This window comes from Ursus americanus, chromosome 23, assembly GCF_024610735.1.
Source record: "Ursus americanus isolate L20-20 chromosome 23, mUrsAme1.1.p, whole genome shotgun sequence".
NCBI lineage: Eukaryota > Metazoa > Chordata > Mammalia > Carnivora > Ursidae > Ursus > Ursus americanus.
Genome location: NC_142149.1, coordinates 13,753,667 through 13,781,655, shown reverse-complemented (window position 1 = coordinate 13,781,655; position 27,989 = coordinate 13,753,667). Strand labels below are relative to the sequence as shown.

The following is a 27,989-nucleotide window of genomic DNA, read 5'->3' as shown; positions in this document are numbered from 1 at the left end:
CCTCTGACTGAGCCAGCCAGGTATTCCAGAAACCCTTAAAAACCAAAACAAAAACCTTTTTGGAACAGCAAGGATATCAAATACAAATAATGTGATATCCCAATATGGAGAAATAGGCATTATTACATACCTACATTGATTGCTGGTCAGTATTTGGGGGCAATGTTTTTGGGGGACAAATCAGCAATATGTAGCAAAAACATTGAAATTATCATATATTTGACCCAGCGATACAATGTTTAGGAATTCAGTCATTAAAAATGACCATGGCTTGGGGTTGGGGGGGGGGCGCCTGGGTAGTGCAGTCGTTAGGCATCTGCCTTTGGCTCAGGGCGTGATCCCAGCGTTATGGGATCGAGCCCCACATCAGGCTTCTCCGCTATGAGCCTGCTTCTTCCTCTCCCACTCCCCCTGCTTGTGTTCCCTCTCTCGCTGGCTGGCTATCTCTGTTAAATAAATAAATAAATAATCTTAAAAAAAAAAAATGACCATGGGGGCACCTGGCTGGCTCAGTCAGAAGAGCATGGGACTCTTGATTTTGGGATTGTGAGTTCAAGCCCCACAACGAGTATAGAGGCTACTTGTAAATAAAAAAAATCTTTAAAAAATATTCTAAATACATACATACATATGATGGAATCCCATACTTATTGAAACAGAAAGATGTTGACATATCATTAACACTTTTTTTTACATATTTTATTTATTTATTTGAGAGAAAGAGAGAGAGAGCACAAGCAGTGGGGAGGGGCAGAGGGGAGAGAGAAGCAGGCTCCCCACTGATCAGGGAGCCCAGCGTGGGGCTGGCTGGCTGGATGGATCGCAAGACCCTGAGATCATGACCTGAGCCGAAGGCAGACGCTTAACCGACTGAGCCATCCAGGTGCCCCAATCCCACGTTTATATAAAGAAACTGTGTAACATATTTACATGCACATATGTGTAGAAAAAAGTCTAGAAATTGATACACCAAAATATCTATAATAGTTATTTCTAGATAATAGGATTGTCGTTGATTTTTTTCTTTTGTATTATCTATTCTGCAAAGAATATGTATTACTTATATATATTTTAAAGGCTTTTATAAAGTGATGGAAGATCATCACAAAAAAAGAGCCAACAGATTCGACTCTATGAACTAATAACATTTCTTACGTAAGATTTCAAAAATTATTAGGTCAATCAATAGAACACTTCCACCCCTCAGAAACCACCACCCCACCCCTGCCCTACTCTTTCCAGTACCTGCTCCCCGGAATATCCTGATTTTTTGCACCTTGGATTAGTTCTGTCTATTTAGGAACCCATAGAAATGAAATTACATAGCATACAGTGTTCGCGTCGGACTTCTTTTACTTGAGATCACGTTTATGACGTTGATCTATATTTGGCTTTTGTAGCTGCAGCTCATTTATTTTCATCGGTTTATAGCAACAAATGTGGTTCACGATTCTGTCTCCAGGAGACATTTGGCATCGTCCGGAGACAGTGTAGACTGCCATAACTGGAGGTGGGGAGCACTAGCGTCCAGTGGAAAGGCCAGGGGCACTGGTCAATGTCCTGCCCTGCACAACACAGAATTACCTCGGCCTGAATGGTCGTAGTGCCGAAGTTAAGAAGCCCTGCTCTAGTGACGTCTGGCTGGCTCAGCTGGTAGGGCACGCAGCTCTTCATCTCCGGAAAGCCCCACCGTGGGTGTAGAGATTACGTAAAAATAAAATCTTTAAAAACAAAAAAATCCCAAACTCTGTTCAGTAGTCTCCCGGTATGTCACAATATACCCATTCCTCTAATGACAGGGACACAGAAAGATTTACTATAGTAACGATCGTAAACAGCCTGAAAGGGTCACAAATTACGGTTTGCCCAAATGACCACATATTATGTAGTTATGAGATTTCACATTTCCAACGAGTTTTTAAATAGTATTTTGAACAGTTTTAATTGAGTAAGAGCTGGATACAAAATTGTACGCACAAAACATTTAATGGGGTAGCATTTCTGTCATGGTGTCATGTGAACAACACAGGATCCAAAATAGTGTAGACACTCCGCCCACACCTGTTAAGAACGATATCCCAGAAGGAGCCTGGAAAGAAATACCGGGAGAAGTGGTAAGGCCGGTGGGGCTCTGTAGTTCTTGTGTCTGCCCTTCTTTGTTTTCCAAATGTTCCCTTACGATAATGGAGAGTGATAGGGAAATACAACAAAGAATTTAAAAAACAGCTACTCACAACCTCTCCTGGACTCCCCGTTGTCTGTAGGGCCTCGAGGCTCTCCAGCACCTTCTTCCATCGAGGGTCCTTCCCTGGGGCGCCACCACGCTCCCGGGGCCTGGGTGGGCTCGTGATCGCTCACACTCCCGCCCGCAGGTGCCGCGGTCCTCCTGCAGCCCCGCCCTCCTTGGTGAAGCTGGGGAACCTCAGTCATTTTTCAAACCAGAGTTGATGTGGGACCTCCAGCCACCTTTACGTGGCCTCCAAGTTCTGTGAACCACACCTTTTTCTCGAACAGGTACAGCGTCTTCTTTTTTTAAAAGATATTATTTATTCATTTGAGACAGAGACAGAGAGAGCACAAGCAGGGGGAGACAGAGGGAGAGGGAGAAGCAGGCTCCTCGCTGAGCTGGGAGCCCCACATGGGCTCGATCCCAAGACCCTGAGGTCATGACCTGAGCTGAGCCAAAGGCAGACACTTCACCATCTGAGCCACCCAGGTGCCCCTAACACGTACAGCTCCTTAATTGTACTTCCCATTATAACTGAATGTTGTTTTCCACAGTGAGCCACGTGAGGGGAGGATTTATGTCCTAACATCCCAGGATCAAGCCCGATCCCTGTGGGAGTAAACCTAGGGGTTACCTTTGAAAGTCTGAAGACTTTGGGGAGACCCTGGTCGCCATCGAGATGGTTCTGAAATCGAAGAACTGGAACGTGACCGTCATTTACCTAATGGAAACCAAAGCAAATATTCCACTTTTTTTTGGAAGAATGAATATGACTGAGATTCCTGGCTTCTAACACAGTGCCTGGAACATAGTATTTTGATACCAACCGATGGGTAACTTCAGTTCTGGCACTCGTCACCCAGAGTTAGTGAAGACCCCACTATTTAAGGGGCGTCCTGCACAGCGATACCGCTCCAATTTCGGACCACCTGGCTACAGACCTGGGGCTTCTCATGATCCCCCACAGGTGTGAGAATTGTCTGTAACGCACAGAACTCAGGAAAGCACTCTACTTATGATTGCAATTTTAATATACAGGAGGCAAGTCAGGAAAGCTACACGAAGAGACACATAGGATGAGATCTGGAGGGCCCCAAATGCATACCTTCCGTGTTCTCTTTCCGTGGATTAGGGCCCATTGCCCTCCTAGCCCCTCACCAACCAGGCAGCGCCACTGAGCTTTCGCTGGGGTTTCATTACCTAGGCCGGATGGATTAAATCATTGGCCATGCAACTGAACCCAATCTACAGCCTCTCTCCCCTCCCTGGAGGTCAGGCAGGCTCAAAGTTCTGCCCCTCTAATCGCACGGTTGGTCTTTCTGGTGATGAGCTTCCATCCTGGAGCTATCAAGGAGCCCTCCAAGAGTCACCTCCTTTTTTTTTTTTTTTTTAAAGATTTTATTTATTCGACAGAGATAGAGACAGCCAGTGAGAGAGGGAACACAAGCAGGGGGAGTGGGAGAGGAAGAAGCAGGCTCCTAGCGGAGGAGCCTGATGCGGGGCTCGATCCCATAATGCCAGGATCACGCCCTGAGCTGAAGGCAGACACTCAACCGCTGTGCCATCCAGGCGCCCCTCCAAGGGTCACCTCTTAGCAAAAAACTCAGGTGTGATCCAGGAAGCTCATGAGTAACTACGACACTTCTGTCACCTGGGAAATTCCAAGGGTTTTAGAAGCTCCATGCCAGGAACCTGGCACAAATTCTTTATTATACAACACATAGTAGACACTCAATAAATATTTGCTAAGCGGAAAGATACACTAAAAATACCAGAAATTGGCAGGGGAGAGAAAAGCAGTTAGGCTCTTAGATTCTTCCAGCAGACAAGTGTATATACCTATTATGAAGACAGACACGTTAGGCTACGAAAGACCAATACCGTTAAACATTCCAATCCTATGACAAACTCTCTCTGCTCTGGTTTATATTACCAAGCACGCCGATGATAATTTGACTTCCCGTGTGCTTGTTTATAGAAAGACCATGCTAGCCAGGCTGACATGAGTAGCACGTCTGCCTGAGTTGATTTCTCGTCGTAAATTCATAAGCGGCGTTCTGGCTTACGTGGATCAGTCTCTGAGCTCTTTGTGCCGTCCACCATTAGTGTAGTTTCTGAGCCAGATGCTGCCCAAGACCCAACCCTGGACTCTGGCAAGTTCCTCCAGGCTGGTGCCACCCTGGAAGCCTCTAAGAGCCCGTGGGAGCCATCCAGCCGGCTCTCTGCCTCTACATTTCAGGGTGTGGGCTTCAGGGCATTCACAACATTCCTGCCACAGAAGAGTTTCGGGAACACCCCAAATCGGATCTGGGTGACTTGAATATAATCTCAAGCAAGCAGGTATGTCTGAGATGTGGTTGTAAATGAGAAAGCTTAAGCCTAATTAATTTTATTCCACTTGACTTAAAGAAAGAGCATGTGACAGAAGGGGATCTGAGGACATCTGTAAACTGGGCCTCAAGAACACAAGCCTCCGGAGGCTGGAGACACTGACTCTGGTGTACACAGGCTTTGCAGTGACTGGAGAGATTCACTCTTCTGGAGGAAACAGAAAACTCACTCCTCTAAAACCCAAATGAGGAAGATTAGCCCACCATGAGCTGCAATTCAATTTAGTGCTCAATAAGCAAATTTCTGGTTAATAATGAGATTGCTGAATCATCTTTACTATATCTTCTCCATTGCAAGTTAATGAATGATGGTCTGGTTTATACATCTTCCTCTTACGAGTTTGTTTAATATAAGTCAGTCCCACAAATCTGATGCATTGACATGAGTTTCAAGCTAAGGAAAGTTGAGGATCAGACTATAGAAAATAGTGAATCCCTACAACATATCATCAGCCTGTGACTAGCTAGCCAGCTCCTCTCTCAATGAATATATTTATCTCACTGTATCCCTCAAGCCACAGCACACCTATTCAGGAAACTGTTCTACAGTACTTTTTTTTTTTTTAAGTTTATTTATTTTTGGTAATCTCTACACCCCACATGGGGCTTGAACTCACACCCGGAGATCAAGAGAGGCGTGCTCTTCCGACTGAGCCAGCCAGGCTCCCCTGCTCTACAGTGAATGACATTATTCTCTTTGGATACCCACTATGGCTCCATTGCCACAACCCTTCAAAGTGGTCTGCTTTCCTGGAGATCTTGGTTGTTAGAATATCTTTTCTTAAATTGGAATTAAACATGTTCCTTCTAACTTCTACCTACTGGTTCTTTCACAAAACATCACAAATGTTTTTGAGTGCCTAGGCTGCTTAGCCTCCGTTCCTGTGAAGGAACTTGGTGATGGAGCCAAGCCTTCTCACTCCGCTTTGTTCTCCTAGCTTTCCAGTGTCTTTCTTGAAAACACGATCCCCCCCTGAATCTGGTCAGTCCACTAGCATTATTATTTTTGAGATATTGGCGCAGCAAAAGTTTGTTATTTCTTTTAGCAGCTGCATCTCACTCTTGGCTCATATGCTTCAGATAAAATGCCTTCACCTCAGTGCATTTCCCCTTCCTTTTGGGTTGGAAGCTGTTGAAATGAGATACACATTGGTGAGGCTGTGGGTTTACTATGGTGAGCTCCCCCCCCCCCTTGGTGAATGTTATTTCTGTTCAATCTGAGGAAGAGGGTCCTTAGCTCAGGACTCATACACAGAGTCGTTTCAAGAATTCGGACCTAAGCCGTGAATGAGTTTATTTTTCTAATAAAGAAAGAGAGAGAGAAAAACAAAAGATCTACCTTTCTCTAGGAGAGGAGCCATCATGAGAGCGCTGGAGAGGTGTTTTCCTCATTTTTCTCTCCTAGCACCTGGTTGGGTAAAAGGCACTCAGCATGGGCTTGATGAGTCTAGCCAAGGAGATACTAATTTCGATTGAGAGAGAGGAAAGAAAAAGAAAGGAAGGAAGAAAGGGAGGGAGGGAGGAAGGAAAGAAGGGAGGAAGGGAGGGAGGGAGGAAGGAAAGAAGAAAGAAAGGGAGGGAGGGAGGAAGGAAAGAAGGGAGGAAGGGAGGGAAGGAGGAAGGAAAGAAGGGAGGAAGGGAGGGAGGGAGGGAGGGAGGAAGGAAAGAAGGGAGGAAGGGAGGGAGGGAGGAAGGAAAGAAGGGAGGAAGGGAGGGATGGAGGGAGGAAGGGAGGAAGGAAGGAAGGGAGGGAGGGAGGAAAGAAGGGAGGAAGGAAGGGAGGGAGGGAGGGAGGGAGGAAAGAAGGGAGGAAGGGAGGGAGGGAGGGAGGGAGGAAGGGAGGAAGGAAAGAAGGGAGGGAGGGAGGGAGGGAGGAAAGAAGGGAGGAAGGGAGGGAGGGAGGGAGGGAGGGAGGGAGGAAGGGAGGAAGGAAAGAAGGGAGGAAGGGAGGAAGGAAAGAAGGGAGGAAGGGAGGAAGGAAAGAAGGGAGGAAGGGAGGAAGGAAAGAAGGGAGGAAGGGAGGAAGGAAAGAAGGGAGGAAGGGAGGGAGGAAGGGAGGGAGGAAAGAAGGGAGGAAGGGAGGAAGGAAAGAAGGGAGGAAGGGAGGAAGAAGGGAAAGGAGAAGGGAGAAGAGCGACTATTTTGCTGAAGGCTCTTTTTCCTTCTGGTTCTAGAATATAAAAATGGCATATATAGTAAAATAGTTTAACCAAACCTAGGCTTGGTTTCTCTCAGAACCCCTGACACATTCCCCGATGAATTTTTCCTGTCATCTTGAATCCCTTCCACAAGCCCAAGTTGTCTTCAGCACTCATCTGCCTATTTGTTGTTGACTTAATCTGGAAAAAACTTCCTATCACTCCTTCTCCCCCACCCTGTCCCTCAGCCCCTTAACACCCTTATTCTCTCCACTTGCCCCACCCTCTCCTCCCCCCTACCCCAGTCCGCAAAGCCACACGGGTTTCAAGTTGAGGATCTGATGTTGTCACTGCCCACAGACATTCGCAGGGACAACTTGGAGAGGCCATGTGGTTGTCCCCCCTTAGGAAGTGGGAGAAATCCCTGCAGCTCGGTTTTGTTCCAATGGTCTGTTCAGTGAATGATTCCCGTTTCCCCAAAGGCTGCCCCTCATTAGCATGAACGGGGGTGGGGGTGTGGAGAAGGGGTGGGGGGAGAGAAAGAGCAAAAGCCCAGGCTCAGTTTTAGAGCCTGGGAACCGTGTCTACGAAAATGACAGCTAGAGCTTTCTGGCTTCTCTGTTTGATCGTTGGATCATCTCCCGAAGCCCCAGTGGCGGAGAGAAAAGGTAGGATCGGTGAAATGCTGAGTCCTGGGAGAGGAGCAGGGGTGGGGTGGGGGGTGGGGGACAGGGGGAGAGGGCGCGCTGAAGGGCGGGACGAGAAAGGGGTCAGAGTGTGCAGGAGAGGGGACTCCGGGTCCGTGTTCGTGTTCGAAAGGAGCAAACTGTGTCCCCAAGATTTTGTGTGTCCTGGCAGCCGTTTCGGAAAGAAGCCAGTTCAGCTACTGCAATGATCTCGAGCGAGCCGGGCAGGCTGGAGAAAACTTTGCATGTTAAGTAGTTGCTCCATCACAGAGGAGGGAAAGTGTCAAAAGGGGTCGCGGCATGCCTTTCGGGCGCCGTGCGGGCCGGGCTCGCAGGACGCGGCGGGCGCCGGGAGGAGCGCGGGGTCCGCCCTGCGCCGGGGCCCGGGTCCCGCGGGCGATCTGAGGCGCTGGGTGCGCCCGCCGCGGCTGACGCCGGAGGGGAGCCCAAATCGGACATTTCTCCCCGCTCGCTGCAAGCCCCAACGAATGGCCCGGGGGATACCTGAGTCTTTAAAACACACACACACAGAGTTTCATGCATGAGATGAAAATAAGTTACTGAGGGAATGAAACAACGTAGTAAGGGATTCCCTGCGGGGAGGTTTTTGTTTTGCTTTTATTTGGATGTTCTGCTCGATTCACTATCTCTGGGAAAAACAGCTTCCGTACCTCACAGGGCAATTTACTTTGGGTTATTTTTCCACATGGAAATTGAATGACTTCAGTGGCATTTAACCCAAATATCAGACAGTCTTTCCCATGACAACAGATGGTGATATCAATGGGGAAGCAGTTGTGAGGTCAACAGTTGACAGTCAGGAATTGGATACCTACCAGAACTTTATTCAGCTGTGTATGGGACAGCGTTGGACACGATGAGTCAGAAACAACCTCTCTGCAAAAACATGAACTATAACCAGCTATTATTGCTGGGTGAAAGCCGATTTTAAAGGAGATTGTCAATTGGGCAACATAAATCACTTTAAATGCAGTGTTGCAAGAGCTGCGAACAGGCAGACCAAGCTCTTCGATGCAAGAGGAGACAAATGCAGAAAACCAGCCGTTGAGACAACAGAAAAAGAAAAATAAAGACAGGTTCTCATGCCTCTTTGGAGGGCACTGGGACCCAGGCAAACGGGGAGGTGATATTGTGTAACTGGGCATGGAAAGTTGCCCAGCTTCCAAGCTGGCTGAAGTTTGCTCACTAACCTGTCTGCAGAGCTGGGGGAAATCATGAATAATTTTAAAAATTTGTTTTCATGCCGTATCATTTAAGAGATTTTTTCTCCACCAGGGAAGGGGGAAATAGAAGCCGTGTGTGTGTGCGTTTATACTCAACCAGGGGCCTCGGCCTCCCAGCCATGCTTTAAAAATATTTCTTAGCTGTGGTTTACTAGTAAGTGGTGTCCAAGAAGCCAGATAAAAAATCCACTCACAGAGACCAAGATGACAGTGTAAACACGGATGGGAAAACCAAATAGTTCTGTTGTCAGGGGCGCTTAAACAATTAGGAGAACCTGTAATATGAGACCTTTCCCCCTGGGGTTTGCTCTTGGTACTTTCTCAACAAACTGTACATAGCAAAAAGGCGGATGTTTATATATATATTAAAGAAACGGCAAAAAGAGTTTGTTATTTAACCACAGTTGACAGTAGTGTTTAGTCCTAGAACAAATAGGTTGTTGCAATTTTAAAAGCTATAGATTTGAAAAGGTTTCTTAACAAAATGAAATGTTCCCATGTGGTGAGAAAATTTTTCTTAGTTGGCCACATTCTTAGAGGGCAAGACCCTCATCTCTGTCTTCCCCCCGGGGCCTAGGAAACCTGTGCTCCACTCGGACCTGAAGCTGAGGCTTCCCTCCCCTTACCACAGGGGCGCCTTCCTCTCCTCCTCCCGTTCCCCTGCCTTCACTTCCAGGTCTCCCGGACCCCCTCCCCCGCACCCCCGCCATCGCTCCTCTCGCAGGTGCTTGCTAAGTTTACATTGTCCCCATCTCCTCTCCCCTCCCAGAGCCCTTTCTTCTCCCGCCCGCCCATCGGCCTCTCCGACCCTCCGCCCGCCTTCCCACCCCCCCCCCCAACCTCGCCCGCTACTCGTCCCCTCCGCACTCGGCCTCCCCTGCCCTCCCCACAGGGTCTCCCCTCCCCTCTCGGCTTCTCCTCCCCTCCTCTAACCTTCCCCCCAGCCCCTGCCCTGCCCACTCGACTTCTTCCCCCACGCCCCAGCCTCTCCTCCCCTGACGGCCTCCCCGGCCTCTCCTCTTTTTTCCCCTACAGCCTCGCCGCCCCACAACAGGCAGCCCGACCCCGGCGGCGGCCCGAGTGCGGAGGAGACGCCGGGGCCCCGGGCGCAGCCGGTCCCTGAGGTACCGCGGCGGCCGCGCGCGGCCGAAGCCGCTCCCCGCGCTTGGTCCGACCCGCGACGCCGGAAGCCCCCGCCGCCCGCCGAGAACCAGGCGGGCTTCCGGGAGGCCGCGCGCGCGCCCGCCGGCCCGCCGAGCCCCCGCCTCGCGCAGGCCGAGAACCGCGCCTCGCCGCGCCGCGTGCCCGCGCTGGAGGACTCCCCGCGGCGCTCACGCGCCCGGGCCCTGCGCTTCCCAGCCGCGCGGCCCTCCGCGCGCGCCGCGGAGTCTCCCGCCGGCCCCGCCCACCCCAACCGGCCGCGCGCCGCCGCGCCGCCCTCCGGGCCCGCGCCCGCGCCGCCGCCGCGCCTCAGCCAGCCGCGGAGGGACGCGGAGCCCGGCGCCGAGTCTTGCGCGCGCGCCTGCAGGGTGGATCTGGACGAGCGCGAGTCCTACTGCGCGAGCGAATTCGGTGAGCCCCGCCCCGCAGCTCCTCCCGGGCCCGGGCTGCAGAGCCCAGACCGCGAGGCGAGCCTTTCCGAGCCCAGAGCGCCAGGCTGTGCTCGCGGACTCCCCTAGGGCAGACCCTGGAGAAACCCACTCACTCGGTCCTGCAGGCCCCAGACCCATGTGGACTCTTTCGTGATGTGTGCAAAACTCACTGGGGAAAGAGAGGAAATGAGCGTTATGCACTTCTCCAAACTTTTTGTTTTTTGAAAGCAGCAGTGAACGGAATCGTGCATGACGTGGACGTGCTGGGCACAGGGATCCGGCTGGTGACTCTGCTGGTGGACCGGGATGGGCTGTACAAGATGAACCGCCTGTACATCACTCCGGACGGGTTTTTCTTCCGAGTCCACATATTAGCCCTAGACTCCTCCAGCTGCAATAAGCCATGTCCAGAATTTAAACCTGGTATTGAACTGATCTGACCCACTTGTAACTTGGATGCCACAGCCTGGTCTGTTCGTTACCCCAGTACCGTTTTTTTTGGGGGGGGGAGTATTCTAAAATGAATAGAATTTAGACGACAGGTATTATTTCTGCCACTCCGATTTACGCTCCATCAGCCTCCCGGTGCCTCTGGTTAAAGGTGGGAACAGCATCGTTTGACAAAGCGGGCACTCAGGTATTTGTTGGCAAATGGAGTGACGAAACAACGTTGCTAGAGGGACACAGAAGAGGCTTTTAGAAAAAGTTTAGAATGGTCTTTTTTTGGAGGGGGGGATATCCACTCCCACATCTTCCTAGAGGTGTGCTCTGGAAAATCCTCCTCATACATTGTGATCAAGACCTTTGTTCTGTGATGTTGGCTGGTTACGGTCTGTTTGGTTATCTTCTAAAGGTCACTAGACTGTTTCCACCTGTTGTTTAAGGGTGAAACGTCTGAGATCCAACGAGTGCAGCAAAATCATAGATTTAAGCTTAGGGATTCCTTGACGGCCTTGCATTTTTACTGTTTCTTGGCATTTAAGACACTATTTACATGTTGGTTCCTTTCTTTCAGGCAGCAGGTATATTGTGATGGGCCACATCTACCATAAGAGACGCCAGCTCCCTACCGCTCTGCTTCAGGTCCTGAGAGGACGGCTCCGGCCAGGAGATGGACTGCTCGGGAGCAGCAGCAGCTATGTGAAGAGATTTAACCGAAAAAGGGATGGGCAAGTTCAAAGTGCAATTCACACCCAATGCGTCTGAAATGTACTACCCTTGCACTTCTGGATTATGAGAGACTTGTCGCATTCAGCAACAAGACAGGAGAGGTCTGTCTTCACGGAACGGGGTCCTCCTGTGGAGTAGGGCACACAGCTCCTTCTGGAACTGTGTAGTTCCAACTCTAATCTTGAAGTTGCCACTTTCTTATTTGCAAAATGCCTCTTCAGTGATATGCTTCTGAGCTCCCTGGCAAAGTTACTCAACTCTAGTGGCAATTATTCACACGGCTCAGATAACTGACCTGTCCAGTTAGCAGATCACTGCTTCATGTGGTTTATTTTTAATTATTTTAATTTAAATACATTCTTCAGTAGAAATAGTTCACAAAAAACACATTTCCTTGATTTTAAATATACAGCTTTGAATAGGTTATATCACGTATCAAACCAAGTTTCATACTAAAACCATCACATTTTAAAATTTTGTACATAACAGTGCACTAGTCAAAAGACACATATGAAATGTCATTTAGATCAAACACTAGGGTCAGAACTCAAGACAAGTATTACAGTTTTATACTTAAAGAGTACTAACGGGCTTAATTCAAGCAAAATATTATTCAAACAAGTGTTCCTGATGTACCAGAATGTAAGAAAGTTTATTTTCATGCCTCCCTGCTCCTAAAAACGTATGTTTTGTGCCAAACTGGCAGCTATCCCAATGCTAAACATATTCTGGGTGTATCTGATGTCATTTTTCTATTAAGACCAAGTATCATGTTTGTGTTTGTAAAGTAGTAAATCTTGCCTTGAAATCAGATCTTGGATGCACCTGGTTTTTTTAGCCTCACGGAGCTCTAAAGGTTTGGGAAAAAGCCTTTCTCAAACTTACTCCAAAAACACTGGAACCAATATTCAATGACAGCTTGCAAGTATGTGAATTTTCAACATTTTTCCAGTTGGTTTGGAAAAGGTTTAATCACTAGCTGAATTTAAGATTGATTTTTATACTTAAGTCCCCAAAGACATTAACAATTTTTTTTTCAGAAGACCAAGCTGTACATCAGTTAATTTGAAACACTTGACTAGAGATACAGATAATCCACAGTTGAAGATTATTGCCTAAGGAAAGATAAACAGGAACTGCACCAAGGAGGAAAAAAAAAAAACCCAGCCTATTCCGGTCTCAGAGAAGTGCTCAGGGAGCTCAAGATGGGTCTTGAATGACCATACAGAAGCACAATATACCTAAAGGATGTTTCGGACAGGAGAGTAGAGCACCCCCAAGGAAGCTAGTAGCAGTAGCGTAAGACGTAACATCTGATTGTGATGGGAGATACTCTTACCTTATTTGTCCCAAACAGGGGGCAAAGAGAAAAAATTAACATCTGAGAGCTTCTGACTATGCTGTGGTAAAGCATTACTGAGGGATTTTTAGAAAATTTTCCGAAAACGAGTCTTGCCCAGACTTACTAAAAATCATGCTGGAATTGCTTCTTGGGAATGAATCAACTGCATTAATTATAACACGAACTATCGGCAATAGGGTAAGCAGAGATTGAAGAGCGTCTGGCTTGGTTTTTTTGTATTTTTTTTTTTTTATTATAAACATTAACTGAGACATAAGTAGCACCAGTCACAAAAACCAAAGCCGAATTTTTAAATGTGAAAAGGCTAAGTGGTGATCTTGACTAACATGGTGAGGAAAATTGCAAAATGGCCAAATCGATAAATTATTGGTTAGATGGTCGCAAGTTAGGACGTGGAGAGGAGTTAAACCACTTTTACGTAAGCCTGAGGGTTAGGGTTTGATGAGACCACTTTGATGGTACTGTTTCTGAGAAGCTTTGGAAGCATACCCAGTGACAGAATCGTGTCATCTGTGTGACAGTTGGAGGTCATACAGTGTGTACGCATGGGCAAACACAAGCAGGCCAGCTTTTTAGAAACTGCCCAGAGTTAGGGCCATCATTCAAGACCAGGTCGCGATGAGACAGGTGAGGCTCCAGCGGGGTAGAAGAGCGGTGGGGGCGGGGTGCACCGAAGGCAGCGAGCAAATGGATAATCCCGGGTCAGGCAAAAAAGGGTACGAAGAATCTCATTTTCAACCATTCAGTCAGTACCTTGGATGCAATCTTTAATTTTATGGAAAATTTTAAGTGGCAAATTCACTATAGTTCTCAATCCTTTTGTCCCACTGAAAGATTTTTCCTAGCACGTGGATTTGTGCTCCAAAGACTATAAAAGGCCATGTGCCATGTAATCGTCCCTCATCAGTAAAACGCTCCACTGCCTTGACTCAGCAGCATCCCTCCTTTGAATTAAGCTGTTAGAACTCAAGGAAAAATGTGCTTGTCTTGCTTTTAGGTCTATAAAAAATATATACCTTTATTTGGTACTTTTATGTTTTTAAAGATCTCACTTGGCACTGTTTGTATTTCCCTTCAGTCATTTTCAAGGTTGATCAAACGCACGTAGAAACTGACCCGGCAACTGCCACCCAATTTCACGTCCAGGACTTTATCATTTAAGCTTTTCTTTAGTTGAATTGGGTCCAAATTGGATCAAATGGGCATGTGATCTTATAAGAAATGTCCTTTTTGGTAGCTGACTCAAAGTATCCAGAAGCACCTCAGAATATTTCAGATTATTAAAAATACTTCCCAGCTGGCTCTTTCCCCCGAAGCACTTACAAGACACTGCTCTGTCCATAAGATAGCACCATTCTTTGTGGACGAGAAACTGGAGGCTTCCAAGGAAGAGCCTCAATAACGAAGAGTGGGAGCTGACAATCACCGCTTAGCTCTGTCTAGCTCAGCCCGTCCGTCCGTGCACGTTTAGCAGGTGACACCAGGCTGGCTAATATCAGAAACACACACAGATGAATACAAAGAGGGAAAGAATCTCAATTTACAGATTCTGGGAAGGTAGATTATAAACAACGGCAAATCTCAGGGTCTCTAACACTCCAGACCATTTGAAATATAAAAAGACAACTGTTTTACTTTAGAAAAAGATCTCTGAAAGTTCAGTTTTTTTTTTTTTTTAACCTACTGCAGGACATTAGCGAAAATACAAATCCTGCAGACTCTGGATGGGAGAAAAAAACCTTACCAATATTATGAAAATACTTACTATGAAAGGTTTTCAAGGCTTGTGAACTTGGCAGATAAAACATAACAAGCACCGATAATACTTTTAGCCAAGGAAATCTGATGCAAATTACATGTATTTACAAGTCTAAAGACTAGGTAGAAAAATCCTAACCGCATATCACAAATGTGCATTCTACTACTTGGATTATTCAAAGTAAAATAGCTGTGATATGTCTATCTTATTGAATAGCAGGAGCTTGTCAAAGGATACTCATAGAAAAGCAGCTTTCGAAACTCATTGTGTTATAAGAATGTTTTTCAAAAATTACTTTTGAAACAAGACCAAAGCTCTGTAGTAGATAAAACTATAAAATGTCTATTTATATGGTGATAGAAACTGCAAAAGGCTTTATACTATTAAATACACATATGAAATTAGTATCTTCCTGGTCTGAGGATTCCCATAAAGTTTACCCTTTTTGGTACAATTTGGCAATGCCAACGGCTACAGAAAATATATCGACCAACCAAACCACTGTTTCATTAGAAACTGCACCAAATCCAATGTCAAAAACATTACTTTATTTTTCTAGGATGAAATGTCCTATTACGTACAAAAAGAATTGCTGTTTAGAATTTGCCACAATCTGTTAAAAACATAGCAATCTATTGCCTACAGGCAGGAAAATTCTTGCCGCAACAAGTTTTAAATGATTAAGCCCATATATATCTATATCTCTCTCTCTATACGAATAAATAGTACAGAAATACTGTGACGTGACGAGATGCAGAATGATTTTATAATTCATTAATATGTAGGATTCTTGCATCAGCACAGTGCATACAACAGGTAACATTTTTTTTAAAAGTAAAAGGACAAAATAACCTGTATTTGACTACTCCCATGTTAGTATTTTAAGCAAAACTTTGTTTCCATGTTTTCATATTGAGCAATTAGTCTCTTTAAGTTTTGTAAGCCTAGGTTTATAAGTGACATTTTTATGTACAAAAAGGAATGGGCTTCATGAGATAAAATTAACCCAGAATAACCTGCACACCTGAGTCTGGGATAAGGAAGAACTGGGAACCAGAGCAACATCTTTCTTTTAAGAAACTAAGGTCCCGGGAAGGTTTTGCATAGCAGGGTGATATTAAACAGAAGGAAACTTCTTAAAAACATGATTTGACAAATTCCAGAAATTGGTAGGACAAAGCTAATACGAATTAGTGCAAAATCTAGTAAAATTTTTGCAACGCTGCATAAACCCACTATGGCGGATCTCACAGAAGCTATTGATACAATGCGGTAGGTAATACAACGTGTAAGGTTAGAACACCGAAAGGAAAAACATGCAAAATACACCTTCCTCTGCTGTTTCCATTTCCCCCCTGCCGCTTACACTTTTTCTTATGTGGAAAAAACCCCCAAACAACTCAACCTACCAACAAAAAATACAAAATGGATGAAGTGATTTAAAAAATGCCCTGCATAAAATATCAGTAGCTGTAAAATATAAGTAACTGATCATTTGCCTGGGATTCTATAATGTACAGATGAAGGCGATGTGTATTTTGCCACATTGCCCTTTTTATTAGTATAATCAACTGATGCAACAGGATTAGCACCCCTCAAGATTCTTCTCTGATGTGATGACAGCGGGCTGGGAATTATAAACGAAGGGCCACTGCTGTCCTGGGGAAACCCAGGTACAATTGAATTCTTCAGCCTTCTATTTCCCTTGCAGCCCTCCCCTTCCCCTCCAAGGCTTACAGATAACCACTAGCGCACATTCAAAGACACCATCTGTGGGAGAAAAAGGATCTCCATTTATTTAGTTTCATATACATCCATAGTTGAATTTTAATACAAAAAGAAAAAAAATTAGAATCTGACAAATGTTTACAAACAAGATACCTTCAAATAGATTTTACTCAGTTTAGCCTGGTGCAGAGTAAATGACAAATTTTACTGTTATAGTCAAGGCAACAGAGTCTGTAGTCCAGGACCACTTAGCCCAACCTTTATGCAAGCTTAATTTTTATCTACCATGAACAATAAACTCATTGTTGATTCCCAGTTGTGTGTGTGTGTGTGTGTGTGTGTGTGTGTGCACATGTGTACATAGCAGCTCCTTTCATAGAAAGAAAAGACATCTAGAGGTCGTCTTGTACTTTTACCTACAGGAATCATGATAAGATACAGAATGGATTACATGTAACCAGGGCTGAATTTTATAAGAAAAAATAATTAGCTGACAAATGAGGGCAGCAATAAAAAAGCGTCTTTTTTGCAACAATAAATAAATACAGTCAAAAGTTTTCTGTGAGACTCTAAACCAGCTTCTTCACTGAAGAGCAGACGTGGCATTTCCATGGAGTTACACTTGACCCCATATTATCTTTTTTTCTTGCTTTCTTTTTTCTTTTTTTTTTTTTTTCAATAAACACAGTTTTCCCGCTTCTGCCACAATAGTAAAACCATTTGATCTTGACAAGATAATGGTGTCGTTGACTTTGCTTTTCCCTTGTCCGTTGGACAAAATTGGCCAAGAATATAATTGGACTGTTATGACCAATAAAAACGAAGTTTAGGTCAAGTCTTGTCAGGATAACCTGACTAAAAACATCTGGCTCCTTAATTTAAAATAGTTCAGACAACCAGATTCTTGCTGCGTTTTATGTTAGGTTAACACGCTGAACTTTAAGAAGCTGTAGACTGTAGCTTGTTGTTATGAGACCTACAGAATACAGAAAAAAGGGAACAATTAAGCACCCTTCATTTTTGAGAACAATGATGCTTTATGTGGATGCCAAGGTCGGTTTGTCTGGGGGAAGCAGCCATGTTCTTTCATTCACCCTTGGCAAGCAAATATAGGAGAACGAGTAAGAAATTTTTAACCTAAAATAGAAATTTTCACTGTACACTGAAACATGATAGTTCACTGGAAAAGGCCATTATTAAAATATATATATATGTATATATATTCATCTAATAAAGATTACACATTTTTAGCCAGAGGGACAGATAGAAACATTTATAGAAGTATTACCACTGCAGTAAAGACGTGTGTGTGTGTGTGTGTGTGTACGCTTATTTACATTGATTTGGGGGAATATGAAGAAAAAATTATATTAAAAAAGAAATAGCAGTATTAAAATCACATTTTTCTATTAAAGTCCAGAAAGTCTCCTTTCTAGTTTCACAGTTTTATTCACAACTTTCGTTAGTAAAACCAAATTACTGTACAGTTACCAGGACTAAGTCAAAGTATGGTCTATTGCAATAGTGTGTATATAAATACAGTATTCCAGGAGTTTACAATTCTTAAATACATTGTTCAACATGGCTGCTAGAATAAACTGTTTACTACTATACATATATTTTTAACATTAAAAAATTATATTAACTAATATGAACTTTGGGGGGCAATTTTGAATTAGGTAATCACGTGGTACAATAAAAGAAAGAGTGACCCCAACATCCAGTTCTGATTCCAGTTAAAAATTCAGACTAAAGATATCAGAATCTGTAAGAAAAGAAAGAACATGGATGGTATAAATGATGAATTATAACAAAGTACAGTAATGAAAATAATGTGCAAAAAATGCTGGAGATCATAAATTAAAAATGGGGAAAATATGGCAAAAGGAAATACTGGAAACCCATAAATCAATCAAATTTCAATGAATGGCTACATATATGTCTCATTCTGCCTTAACCCTGGAAATCAACAAAAATTCCCTAAAATCTCACATTTCATTTCATAGAACTGAGCAAACTTCTCAATTTGCTCCTGCGTTTCTTAATGAAAATGATGTAAACTCAAATAAAATAAAAAGCTACAAGAAATAACTAGGTGGCAGGCTCTCCGAAGTGGCCCCTTTACTGTGCAGACCCAGCCCCTGGGCCTCCTACTCTCCTTTCCCTAATTCCTTGGTTTTGTCACAGGCCCAAGGACACTCTCCTCTCCATCGGCAGCTGCTACCATCACCACTCTGGGTTCTGCCTGCAAGCCTGGCAGCAGGGTGGGATTCAAACCCCCCAGCTTCCACCTCACAGTTACCACCAAAGGCTAAAGCCTGTCCAATTTAAGAAAAAAAAGCAATTTTAGAAATTTAATTGGAGGAAGAACTGCATGAGGTGCGAATTAAAAAGCAGGGAGAGGCTTAAAGTGAGTCGTGGTCCTCTCTCCTCGAGGATCTTTACCCCACCTGAAGCCCAGGCTCCCTAGGACCAATTACTTTGAAGGTAGATATCTTACACTTCTATTTCTTGTTTTATCAAATTTATATCACTCAATCCTGTTACAGCAAATGAGAACTAAGCTCAGAGAATCATTTTCCCACCGCCCTTCTTGAATCCAAGTTTTACTTCCAGTTTTAAATTAAATCTTTCTGTGCTTTGTCTATAGCTTGATTCTAAAAGTTGAAAATCAATGTATTGTTTACATTACGAGGACTATGTAAATATTTTTCTCCTTGGGCACCTACTCCTTCGCTGAGAGGACATTCTTAACATTCCTATTCAACTTTCTGTTTTTCATGGAATCTTGAACAGCCTTTCATTTTTTCTTCTTACATTCTTAAGCTAATTATCTAATGTATGAATCACTTCTTCTCCCAGACACCTTCCTCTCGGAGTGCTCCATTCTCCTGCTCCAGTCTGGACTGCTTTCTGCTGCGCTGGCCTCTGCTGTACAAATGTCCTCCTGGGTCAGAGTCATGCCGACTGTTTTCTTGAACCTCTTGTTTCTTGGAGCCAAGGTTTTTTGTTTTCTTTATTTGCTTCTTTATTTTGCTAGTGCACATCTTAAAATAACTTGCTAAGAAAGGCTACATGGGAAGGAGTCCCTTTTTGAGTCCTTCCATGACTGAAGATGTATTTTTCTGTCCCTGCACTGGACTGTTTGGCTGGACACAGAATTCTAGGCCGAAAACCATTTTTCTTCAAACTTTTCAATTTATTCCCCCAAAGTCCTCTAGCATTCCATGTTGTTAGAGAAAAGTCTGATACCAGTCTAATTCTTGTTCCTTTATAGGTTGTTTCACCTTCTTTAGAAACTCTGAGAAGAGCTTCTTTCATCCTTGGCATCTGGGAATTTTACAGTGATTACATGTGGGATGGACTTTTTTCCCTTTGTCCAGCTGACTTATTACGTTTATCAACTGTCCTCATCAGCCCCCACCCCACTCCGTCTCCTTACTCCACAGGAACGTGAGCACCGTGGGGATTCACTACTGATGCACAGCACATCTGAAGAACCATGTGCTGAACGAATGAGCTCGTCCTCCTTGGGTTTGAAGTCTTGAGCCTCTCAGCATCAGTTCAGGGAATTTTTTTCCTTAGTCTTTTGACCATTTCTTCTCCTCACTCATCTCTATTCTTCCTTTCTGGAATTTCCATTAAGTGAATACTGGATATGCTATAGTGCATTTTTTCCTGATTTCATATTTTTTCATCTACTTGTCTTTTTGTTCGTCACATTCATTGAGAAAGTCCTTGATTTTAACTTTCACTGCTTCTAGTAAGCTTAGATTTTTTAGGTTTTTTTCTAGCCACTCTGATTGTTCTTTATTCCTAATATCCTGTTTGTCGTTTTGTAGATACGAGATCATCTTCTTTTTTTAAGTAAACTCTATCCCCAATGTGGGGCTTGACCCCAAGATCAAGAATTGCAAGCTCTACCAACCGAGCCCCTAGAGTCAATTACCTTCTAAAATTTCTCTTGGGACATGATTTAGAGGCTTGCTTTGTTTTTTTTTCAAGTTCTCTTTTGTTTTCTCTGGAATCTATTCTTCCGCTCTACCTTGACCTTTCTCTTTTACACTGCAAGCTTTCCTGACATATCTGGCCATCCCTTGCTGTCTGTTCACACTTAAGAAGAGTAAGTTAAAGGACCAGACAGGGGCCTGCAGAGCCCTATGTATGTGTGCAGGGCTGACTGGCAGGTGCTGCCTCCGATCAGGGTTCCTCGATCTCACCACTACTGACATTGGGGATTGGATGATTCTGCGCTGGGGGGGGGGGGCTGTCCTGTGCACTGAGGCTACTCAGTAGCATCTCTGACCTCGACCTATTAGACGCCAGCATGACTGCCCACCTCTCAGGATGACAACAGTGTCTCCAGGCATTGCTAAATATCCCGTGGGGGGCATGGGTGTGGGCAAATTATCCCCATCGAGGGCCACAACTTTAGGGTGACAGGGCTGTGGACCCAACCAAACTTCAGAGGTCAGGGGTCTTTACTCTGGGTCCAATTTTCTTTTGTCTACTCGAGTTCTCGGCAGACAGTTATATTCCATTTCCTCAGGGAAGAACCTTGTGTTTTTCCAGTTCTTTGGGCTTTCTACACAGGTCTATAGGTGGTTTAGGAATTCACAGATATTGTTAACTCTTCTCTTGCCTTCTATTATATTTTGGAATCTCCATGTTGGGAGGCTCTCAGTGGCTCTACTGGTCAGCAACTTGTTACCTCTGCTGAAGAGCCTCTAAGATGAGTCTGGGCTGTGGGGTCCTGGCTCTGTCAGCTCACCGTCTTTCATCTGCGTTCTGCATTCCACGATCTCTTAAAATCTCATCAGCTAACCAACTTTCACCATATTCTCCTCATATTCTGAGTTTATCCCTTTTTATTCCTTTATTATTACTTTACTAGGGGCTTCACCATATTGAGTAAATCCTCTTCCACTTTAGGTTTTACAGCTAATGGGTTAACAGACAGGAGATGATACAAATGGGAAAGTTTTAGAGATTTTGTAAAATCTCTTCGTTTTCGGTCTAGAGCTGGCCTACCGACCTGGTTTCCTTCCTTCCTGGCCTATACTTTTTGATTCCTGGGCCTGTCCCTCACCTTTAGTTTATGTACAGTTCTTGATCCACCTTGCTGCAGGACAAGGGGAGAGACAACACCCTATGGATCGTCCTCAGAGGAAAATAACTAAGCTGAGCACTGATTCTCACACTTTGGTATGCAGAGTTCACTAGATAACAGAGATGCTCAGGTCCCAAACCAGCCAAGATCTACCCAGTCTGAATATCTAGGGAGGATCAAAGTATGCAAGTTGGTGGATGGGGCATGGTGAGTAGTGAATCTCAGGGCTACAGAGTGGTGGTGGTTATCACAGCAAAGGAGAAGAGGCTTGTGCTGGAAGGAAGAAAGTCATGGGCTTGAGAAGCAGGGACTGAGGTTCAGACACAAAAAGGCAGAAGGTGCTACATCTGAATATCAGGCCAAGCTGCTCAATGTTTCTATGTTACTGGAGGTTCAAAGGAAAGGTCTGTGGACTTAGAAGTCTCGTTTCGGCCACAGAGAACTATACAGAGAAATAAAACATTTTATGATTTCAAAGATATAGCAAACATAAATTAAGGAGAAAGTACTTAAATCCCTCTTCCTGGTCTTCCCCTTACTCTACCCTATAAGCAGTCATTTTTATGCTTTTGTAAACTCAGTAAGGGCAAGAACTTGGTCTTGCTACTACCTTTGTATGAGCCCCATGGCATTTCTTAAAAAAAAAAAAAACAAAAAAAAAAAACACCATGCAAATAATACATAAATTATTAAGTAAACTCTACGCCCAGCCCAATGTGGGGCTCAAACTCATGATCCTGAGATCAAGAGTCACAAGTTCCACTGACTGAGCCCTCTAGGTGCCCCTGCCCCATGGCATTTAAGACAGCACCTTACATTCTGTAAGCATCTGATAAGTGCTTTTTTATTTTAAAAAATAACTTTAATTTTAAGCAGATCACCAACCCAACAATTTCTCATTACTGAGTCTGTCGTCTTGTCCCTGGCAGTATGTCATAATGCTAGTCTTGATTTTTTTTTTTTTTTTTAAAGATTCTTGATTTCAAGGTTCAAATTTACCATAAACAGCACTGGCTGATTCCCTAGACAAAACAGTATAGAATTTGAGGAACTGGAGTACTTTAGAACACTAAACACATCTGCTCACCTGCTAGCCTTGAACCCTTTCAATTTCTGTACGAAGAAGGACTCGAGAACTTCCGCACACTGGTAAAAAGGCGAGTCACTCGGATTGTAGTAGCGACAGTTATCAAAAATTTTGGTCATATCTGCCACAAATTCCGTCAGCTTTTCATAATATCGTCTTTGTACTCTTTCTTCCATGGTGGCAAGGTCTTAAAAACACAAAATGTAAAACATTTTCAAAGCTTTAAGGCAGATCCAATGTGAATATTGCCCACAGTTTCCGACTTACAAGAATATATGTTTCCTGCCCAAACAGTCCTAGAACCAAGCTGATTCACCACTGGAAACTACTTAACAATTCATGAAGAAAACAGAAGCACTTCTTCAATTTTGTTTTTGATTGGGGGAGTCAAAAATATAAATCTTGGCTACTGTTAAAAAGGTACTTTTACTTTCAGTTAACTGCAGAGGATATAGCCCTTTATTCAGCTGGGGTGAAATAAAAGCAGCTATACCAACACCATCAATATACATCTAAGTATAATACATTTTTACATGCAAACAATTATGTATATACATTACATGTACAAAGAGAAGGAGGGAATCCAAAATTACAAACAAAAAATCTTTGTGGTTTTGTGTTATCTGTGATACCTGTATTAGACTTTAATAACATGATTTTCTCTTTATGCATTTTTATTGTTACCTTATACTGGTGACAAGTGATACTGACTTAACACTTAAGGTGGCAAGGACATAAACTGTCTACTTAAAATAAAGGGAAAAAAATTAGCTGATATGAATAAAAATATTAGTACGTTAATAATACAGCTAGTATGCAGAAATGGCTAAAATAATTCAGGTGATACACAGGTAAGTGCTTTCAAATATACTGAACAAAATCTACCCAAAGTAACAGTAAGTCCTAGGAAAAAGTTGTATTTGAAGGAAAATTCCATATATGATTTTACATAAAAATCTGGGAGAATAAAAAGCTGGAGATCTCAAATCAATCTAGGATTCAGAGACTCATAGATAACACAATTCTAAATTAAATCTCAATGATTACTTTTGAATTTGAGAAAATGATTTTTTAAGATTTATTTATCTGCGAGAGAGAGAGAGAGAGAGTGTGTGTGTGCAAGTTGGGGGAGGGGCAGAAGGAGAGAGAATCTTCAAGCAGAGTTGGTGCTGAGCACAGAGCCCGATATGGGGCTCAGTCTCACAACCCTGAGATCATGACCTGAGCCGAAATCAAGAGTCAGATGTTTAACCGACTAAGTCCCCCAGGCGCCCTGAGAAAATGATTTTCAAGTCCAAGGATAACTAAGAAACATTTAAAAATAAAAGTAATAGGAGAGAACTTACTCTATAAGGCATTAAAGAAATCTCATAAAGCTGTGATAATGGACGGTGCGGCACTGCGCAGGACGACACAAACAGTAATGGAACCATACTCAAAACAGGAACAGACCTGACTGTATTCAGTGTAAGAATTTTATATATGGTGAGGATGTCATTTCAAATGAGCAGAGGAAGAAAAAACTCATTAATAAATTGGGTTGAGGCAACTATCTACATATCTGAAGAAAAAATTCTACCTCACGCAAATGCCAAAATAATTCTAGGTGGATTAAAATTTAAGGACAACAATGAAAACCATAAAAAGGACTAAAAGATACAACATTGTGGGAGGGGGGAGGAAGCAGACACCCGCCGAGCGTGGAGCCTGATGTGAGGCTCCATCTCACAACCCTGAGATCATGAACTGAAATCAAGAACTGGAGGCTTAACCAATTGAGCCCCCAGGCGCCCGTTATATTTTACCACACGCACGCACACATCGTTGATAGTTCCAGTTTATGTAGATAAGGGAAAAACCACCTGCGAACACGCTCTCAGCCTGATGAAATTTTAAGCAAGGCCTGTGCACACCTGCTGTGTATAGCAGGTCCAGTGAGCTGTACAGAAAAGAGTAAGCACTTAACACAGCACATCATCCTTGCACCTAAGTTCTGGGTACTTACTGCCTGGCTAATTTTAATAATGTATGTGAACAGTGCTTGGACATTTTGTGATTCCAACTTAATTACATACCTGTTAAAAAGAAATACTGGGGGGGGGGTACCTGAGTGGCACAGTCTGTTAAATGTACGAATCTTGGTTTTGGCCCAGGTCGTGATCTCGGGGTTGTGGGGTAAAGCCCCACATCAGGCTCCATCCTTGGTGCAGTGTCTGCTTGAGATGTTCTCTCCCTCTCCCTCCCGCTTGTGTGCTTGCTCTCTCTCTCAAAGAAATTAATTAAAAAAAAAAGGAAAGTACTAGGAGAACATTAACTGAGTATTTATAAATGTGGGGAAGGGCAAAGGACTAACGCATGACTCCAGAGGCAGAATTTAGAATGATGAATAGACTGAAACCCAACAATGATTACATGCTGGGGCGCCTGAGTGGCTCAGCAGGTTAAGTGTCCGACTCTTGATTTTAGCTCAGGTCATGATCTCAGGGTTATAGAATCGAGCCCTGTGTTGGGCTCTGCACTCAGCACAGAGTTTGCTTGTCCCTCTCCCTCTGCTCCTCCCCCTGCTTGCACACTCTCCCCCCACCCCAAATTAAAAAAAAAAATCATATGCCAAAAGAAAAAAAAAACAGTAAAAAACTTTGTTTTGAAGTAGTCTCCATACTGATCTCATGACCCTGAGATCAAGACTTGAGCTGAACTCAAGAGTCCGATGCCCAACCAACTCAGCCATCTAGGTCTTTGGTATATAAAGAGCCCTTAAAGAACAGTGACAACAATATGAATATCCCAAGAGAAAAATGGGCAAAATGCATAAACAGGAAACTCCCATAAAATTCGAACAGTTAAGTACACATCACTAGTTACTGAAGTCATGCAAAGCCAAAGAACCACTTTCTTTATCCAAATTAGCAGAAATTAAAAATAACGTATCAGCCTATTTTCAACCATTACCTCCAACCAAGACAGAGTATGAGAGTGGAAGCACGTTTTATACTTTACACTCTGCATCTCTGTAACATCGGTACACCATATTATTTTAAATAAATACTTTCAAAGAAAATATTTCCCCTCAAAAGTATGATAATACTCTTGTGTTTTCAAGAGTAGAGAGGGAAGGATACGTATATATACTAGTACTGGAAACTGGTTCAATTTGTAGAAGCGCAATTTGAAAATACGTATCAAAAGCCTAAAAAGTACATATGTCCTTTGACCTAGAAATTCTAATTCTAGGAATTTCTTCTCAGAAAATTAACAAGTGCAGGCAGGTGCATAAACAAAGATGTTCACAGAAGTGTTTATAGCAGCAAAAACTGCACACAAGGGAAAACCCATTAATTGGGGTGATTAAATAAATTATCTTAACGGCATACGATTAACAACGATGTAGGTCTATACCACATATTTTCACGTGGTATGAAAAAAGTACTGACAAGTTTATAAAGTATGTTATAAAACATGGTCTGTTTATATAATAACCCTATTTCTGTTTAAGAAAATTTATAAAAGCTGCTGACCTTGTTGGCCCCTTCACTCCCTGAAAAGAAACTACTATCTTCAATTTAGTCTCTATCTTCATAGACATCTTCTCTGCATTTCTAAATACATTTATGTGCCCTTGGAAAATACAGAACTGTTTGCTACTTGAAACCTAGGTATTTTTCTGTAACTTTGATTCTTCTTTCAACAGTATGTCTTAGAGATCTGTATTATCTTCATGTACATACCTACTACATAAGAGAGTGTTTACACCATGGTGGTATAAAAAGAATGAGGAAAAAAAAGAGCAGAAAACAATCCAGCTCTTCAAGAAAAGAATTTTTCATAGAATAAGTTAAGGTATATTCAATTCACAGACTACCAAAAGCCCTTACAGTCATGTTATTGAAGGTTAATGACACAGGAACATGTTTGTTAAACAGATGATTAAATAAATATATTTTTAAGTTTATTTATTTATTTTAGTAATCTCTACATCCAACATGGGGCTCGAACTCACAACCCCGAGGATCAAGAGTCACATGCTCCCGATTGAACCAGCCAGGTGCCCCTCAAACAGATCATATGACATCATTTCTCTCTCACACACACACACGCACACAAAGAGCACACAAAAATGGGATTGAGTGAGGAAAAGATAAAGGTGCATTTTATCGTTTCTTACTTTTTTATTTCCTAGATTTTCTAGAATTATGTTATGTTTAGAAGCAGAATTATCTATGTAAATAAATATCCCCAGATACTTTCTCAAAAGGGATTATACAAATCTAAAATATGTACACAGATTAACTTCTTCTACCTTCAACATCAAAACAAAGGTAGTGGCTACTTGTTTAGTTTTCAGATAGTTTTAACTAAGCCCTCACTTATTTCCCCTTCACATTTTCTCCCCCTCTTTGAAGCTGCGTCAAACACAAACCCTTCTCATTTTTAAAAATTGAGATACAACTGACATACAACATTGTATCAGTTTTAGGTGTACAACATGATTATCTGATGTATGTATATACTGCACAGTGATCACCCAATAGTTTAATTAACATCTATTACCAACCACATATAATAAAAAAGTTTTTTTTTCTTGTGATGAGAACTTTTCAGTAACTCTCTTAGCAACTTTCAAATACATAATAAAGTCCTTCCTATTTAAAAAATGCTTAGCTGGCTTTTGAAATACTTCTTTCATCAGCTGGAGCTAATCCTTTCTTTGGCAATTTTGGAAGCTTTTATCTATGTTTTAATTTTTATAATTTCATTTGCAGATAAACTATTTTTAACATCATCACCTGAAACTGTTCATCGTAATACAATCATTTGTGGCTGTTACTTATTACCATTTTTTGTCCTGGGAAATGAGGAATTTTCTCTCTTGGATCTTTTGTAGGCCCATCAAATTTGCTTTCCTTCAGGAAAAGGTGAGGAAAAGGTGACAGACCCTGACCCGGGCACTGATTTCATTCACCTTTTATACAGCTGCATAATATTCTGCTTACATGTCGTTTGATTCACCTAGTCCTTTACTGATGGCCACTGAGTTCATTTCTGGTTTTTCTGGACTTATAAACAGTGCTGCGATGAACAACATACTTGTACACATGTAAATCCTAAGAAATGAAATTGCTGGGTCCAAGGGAATGCAGATTTAAATGTTAATACACGCTCCCTTTTTATCCTACAAGTTACTACACTAATCTATTCTCCCACCAGCCTTGCTCAACATATCCTCACAACAGATCAGTTTCATGGATGATCGATATCTGCTGAGACATGCGACAACACTCCATATTCAACTCCAGTACCTACCCATAGGTTCCTTAATGACACCGTAATAATCTGGTGCATCATTAGGGTCCACTGGTTCAAGGAAAGGCCAGGCCATCTTATGGGCCTATAATGGGGGCAGAAAACATTACTGTCAGGTGGAAATACTAATTTCATTTAAGTTTCCCAACTGAGTTATTGTATCAATCAACCCTTAAACTCCGAAAGTCAGT

The 27,989-nt window shown here is 43.1% G+C and overlaps 2 protein-coding genes and 1 long non-coding RNA gene across 18 annotated transcripts in view; 1 reads left to right on the top strand and 2 right to left on the bottom strand.

Moving 5' to 3' along the window:
• Positions 1–1,728: 1,728 nt before the first annotated feature.
• On the bottom strand, positions 1,729–9,426 carry LOC123803213 (uncharacterized). The gene is made up of 5 exons (XR_006782782.2): positions 8,278–9,426; positions 5,957–6,025; positions 2,862–2,948; positions 2,235–2,526; positions 1,729–2,089 (listed from the first exon to the last, which is right to left on the bottom strand). It is a non-coding gene; the product is annotated as an uncharacterized LOC123803213 (long non-coding RNA).
• C23H17orf58 (chromosome 23 C17orf58 homolog) lies at positions 6,709–12,260 on the top strand. 3 transcript variants are annotated; one of them, XM_087854205.1, is made up of 5 exons: positions 6,709–7,423; positions 9,362–9,409; positions 9,721–10,257; positions 10,509–10,746; positions 11,293–11,424. In XM_087854205.1, the coding sequence occupies exons 1-4, from the start codon at positions 7,348–7,350 to the stop codon at positions 10,715–10,717; spliced, it is 870 nt and encodes a 289-aa protein (XP_087710331.1). In that variant the 5' UTR covers positions 6,709–7,347; the 3' UTR covers positions 10,718–10,746; positions 11,293–11,424. The 3 variants fall into 3 exon arrangements, with proteins under 3 accessions (XP_087710331.1, XP_087710330.1, XP_045670342.2); XM_087854204.1 differs by having other exon boundaries at positions 6,722–7,423; positions 10,509–10,700; positions 11,293–12,260; XM_045814386.2 differs by lacking the exon at positions 9,362–9,409 and having other exon boundaries at positions 6,725–7,423; positions 10,509–10,700; positions 11,293–12,260.
• A 4,080-nt stretch (positions 12,261–16,340) lies between these two features.
• Positions 16,341–27,989, bottom strand: part of BPTF (bromodomain PHD finger transcription factor) — a 142,559-nt gene continuing 130,910 nt past the window's right edge. For 13 of the 14 annotated variants that reach the window (XM_045814374.2, XM_045814378.2, XM_045814384.2 and 10 more), the window contains 3 exons: positions 27,799–27,883; positions 22,495–22,681; positions 16,341–17,273 (listed from right to left, as the gene is read on the bottom strand). In XM_045814374.2, the coding sequence (XP_045670330.2) occupies positions 17,237–17,273; positions 22,495–22,681; positions 27,799–27,883 (309 nt within the window). In that variant the 3' untranslated portion in view covers positions 16,341–17,236. The other variant, XM_045814375.2, reaches the window with a different exon arrangement.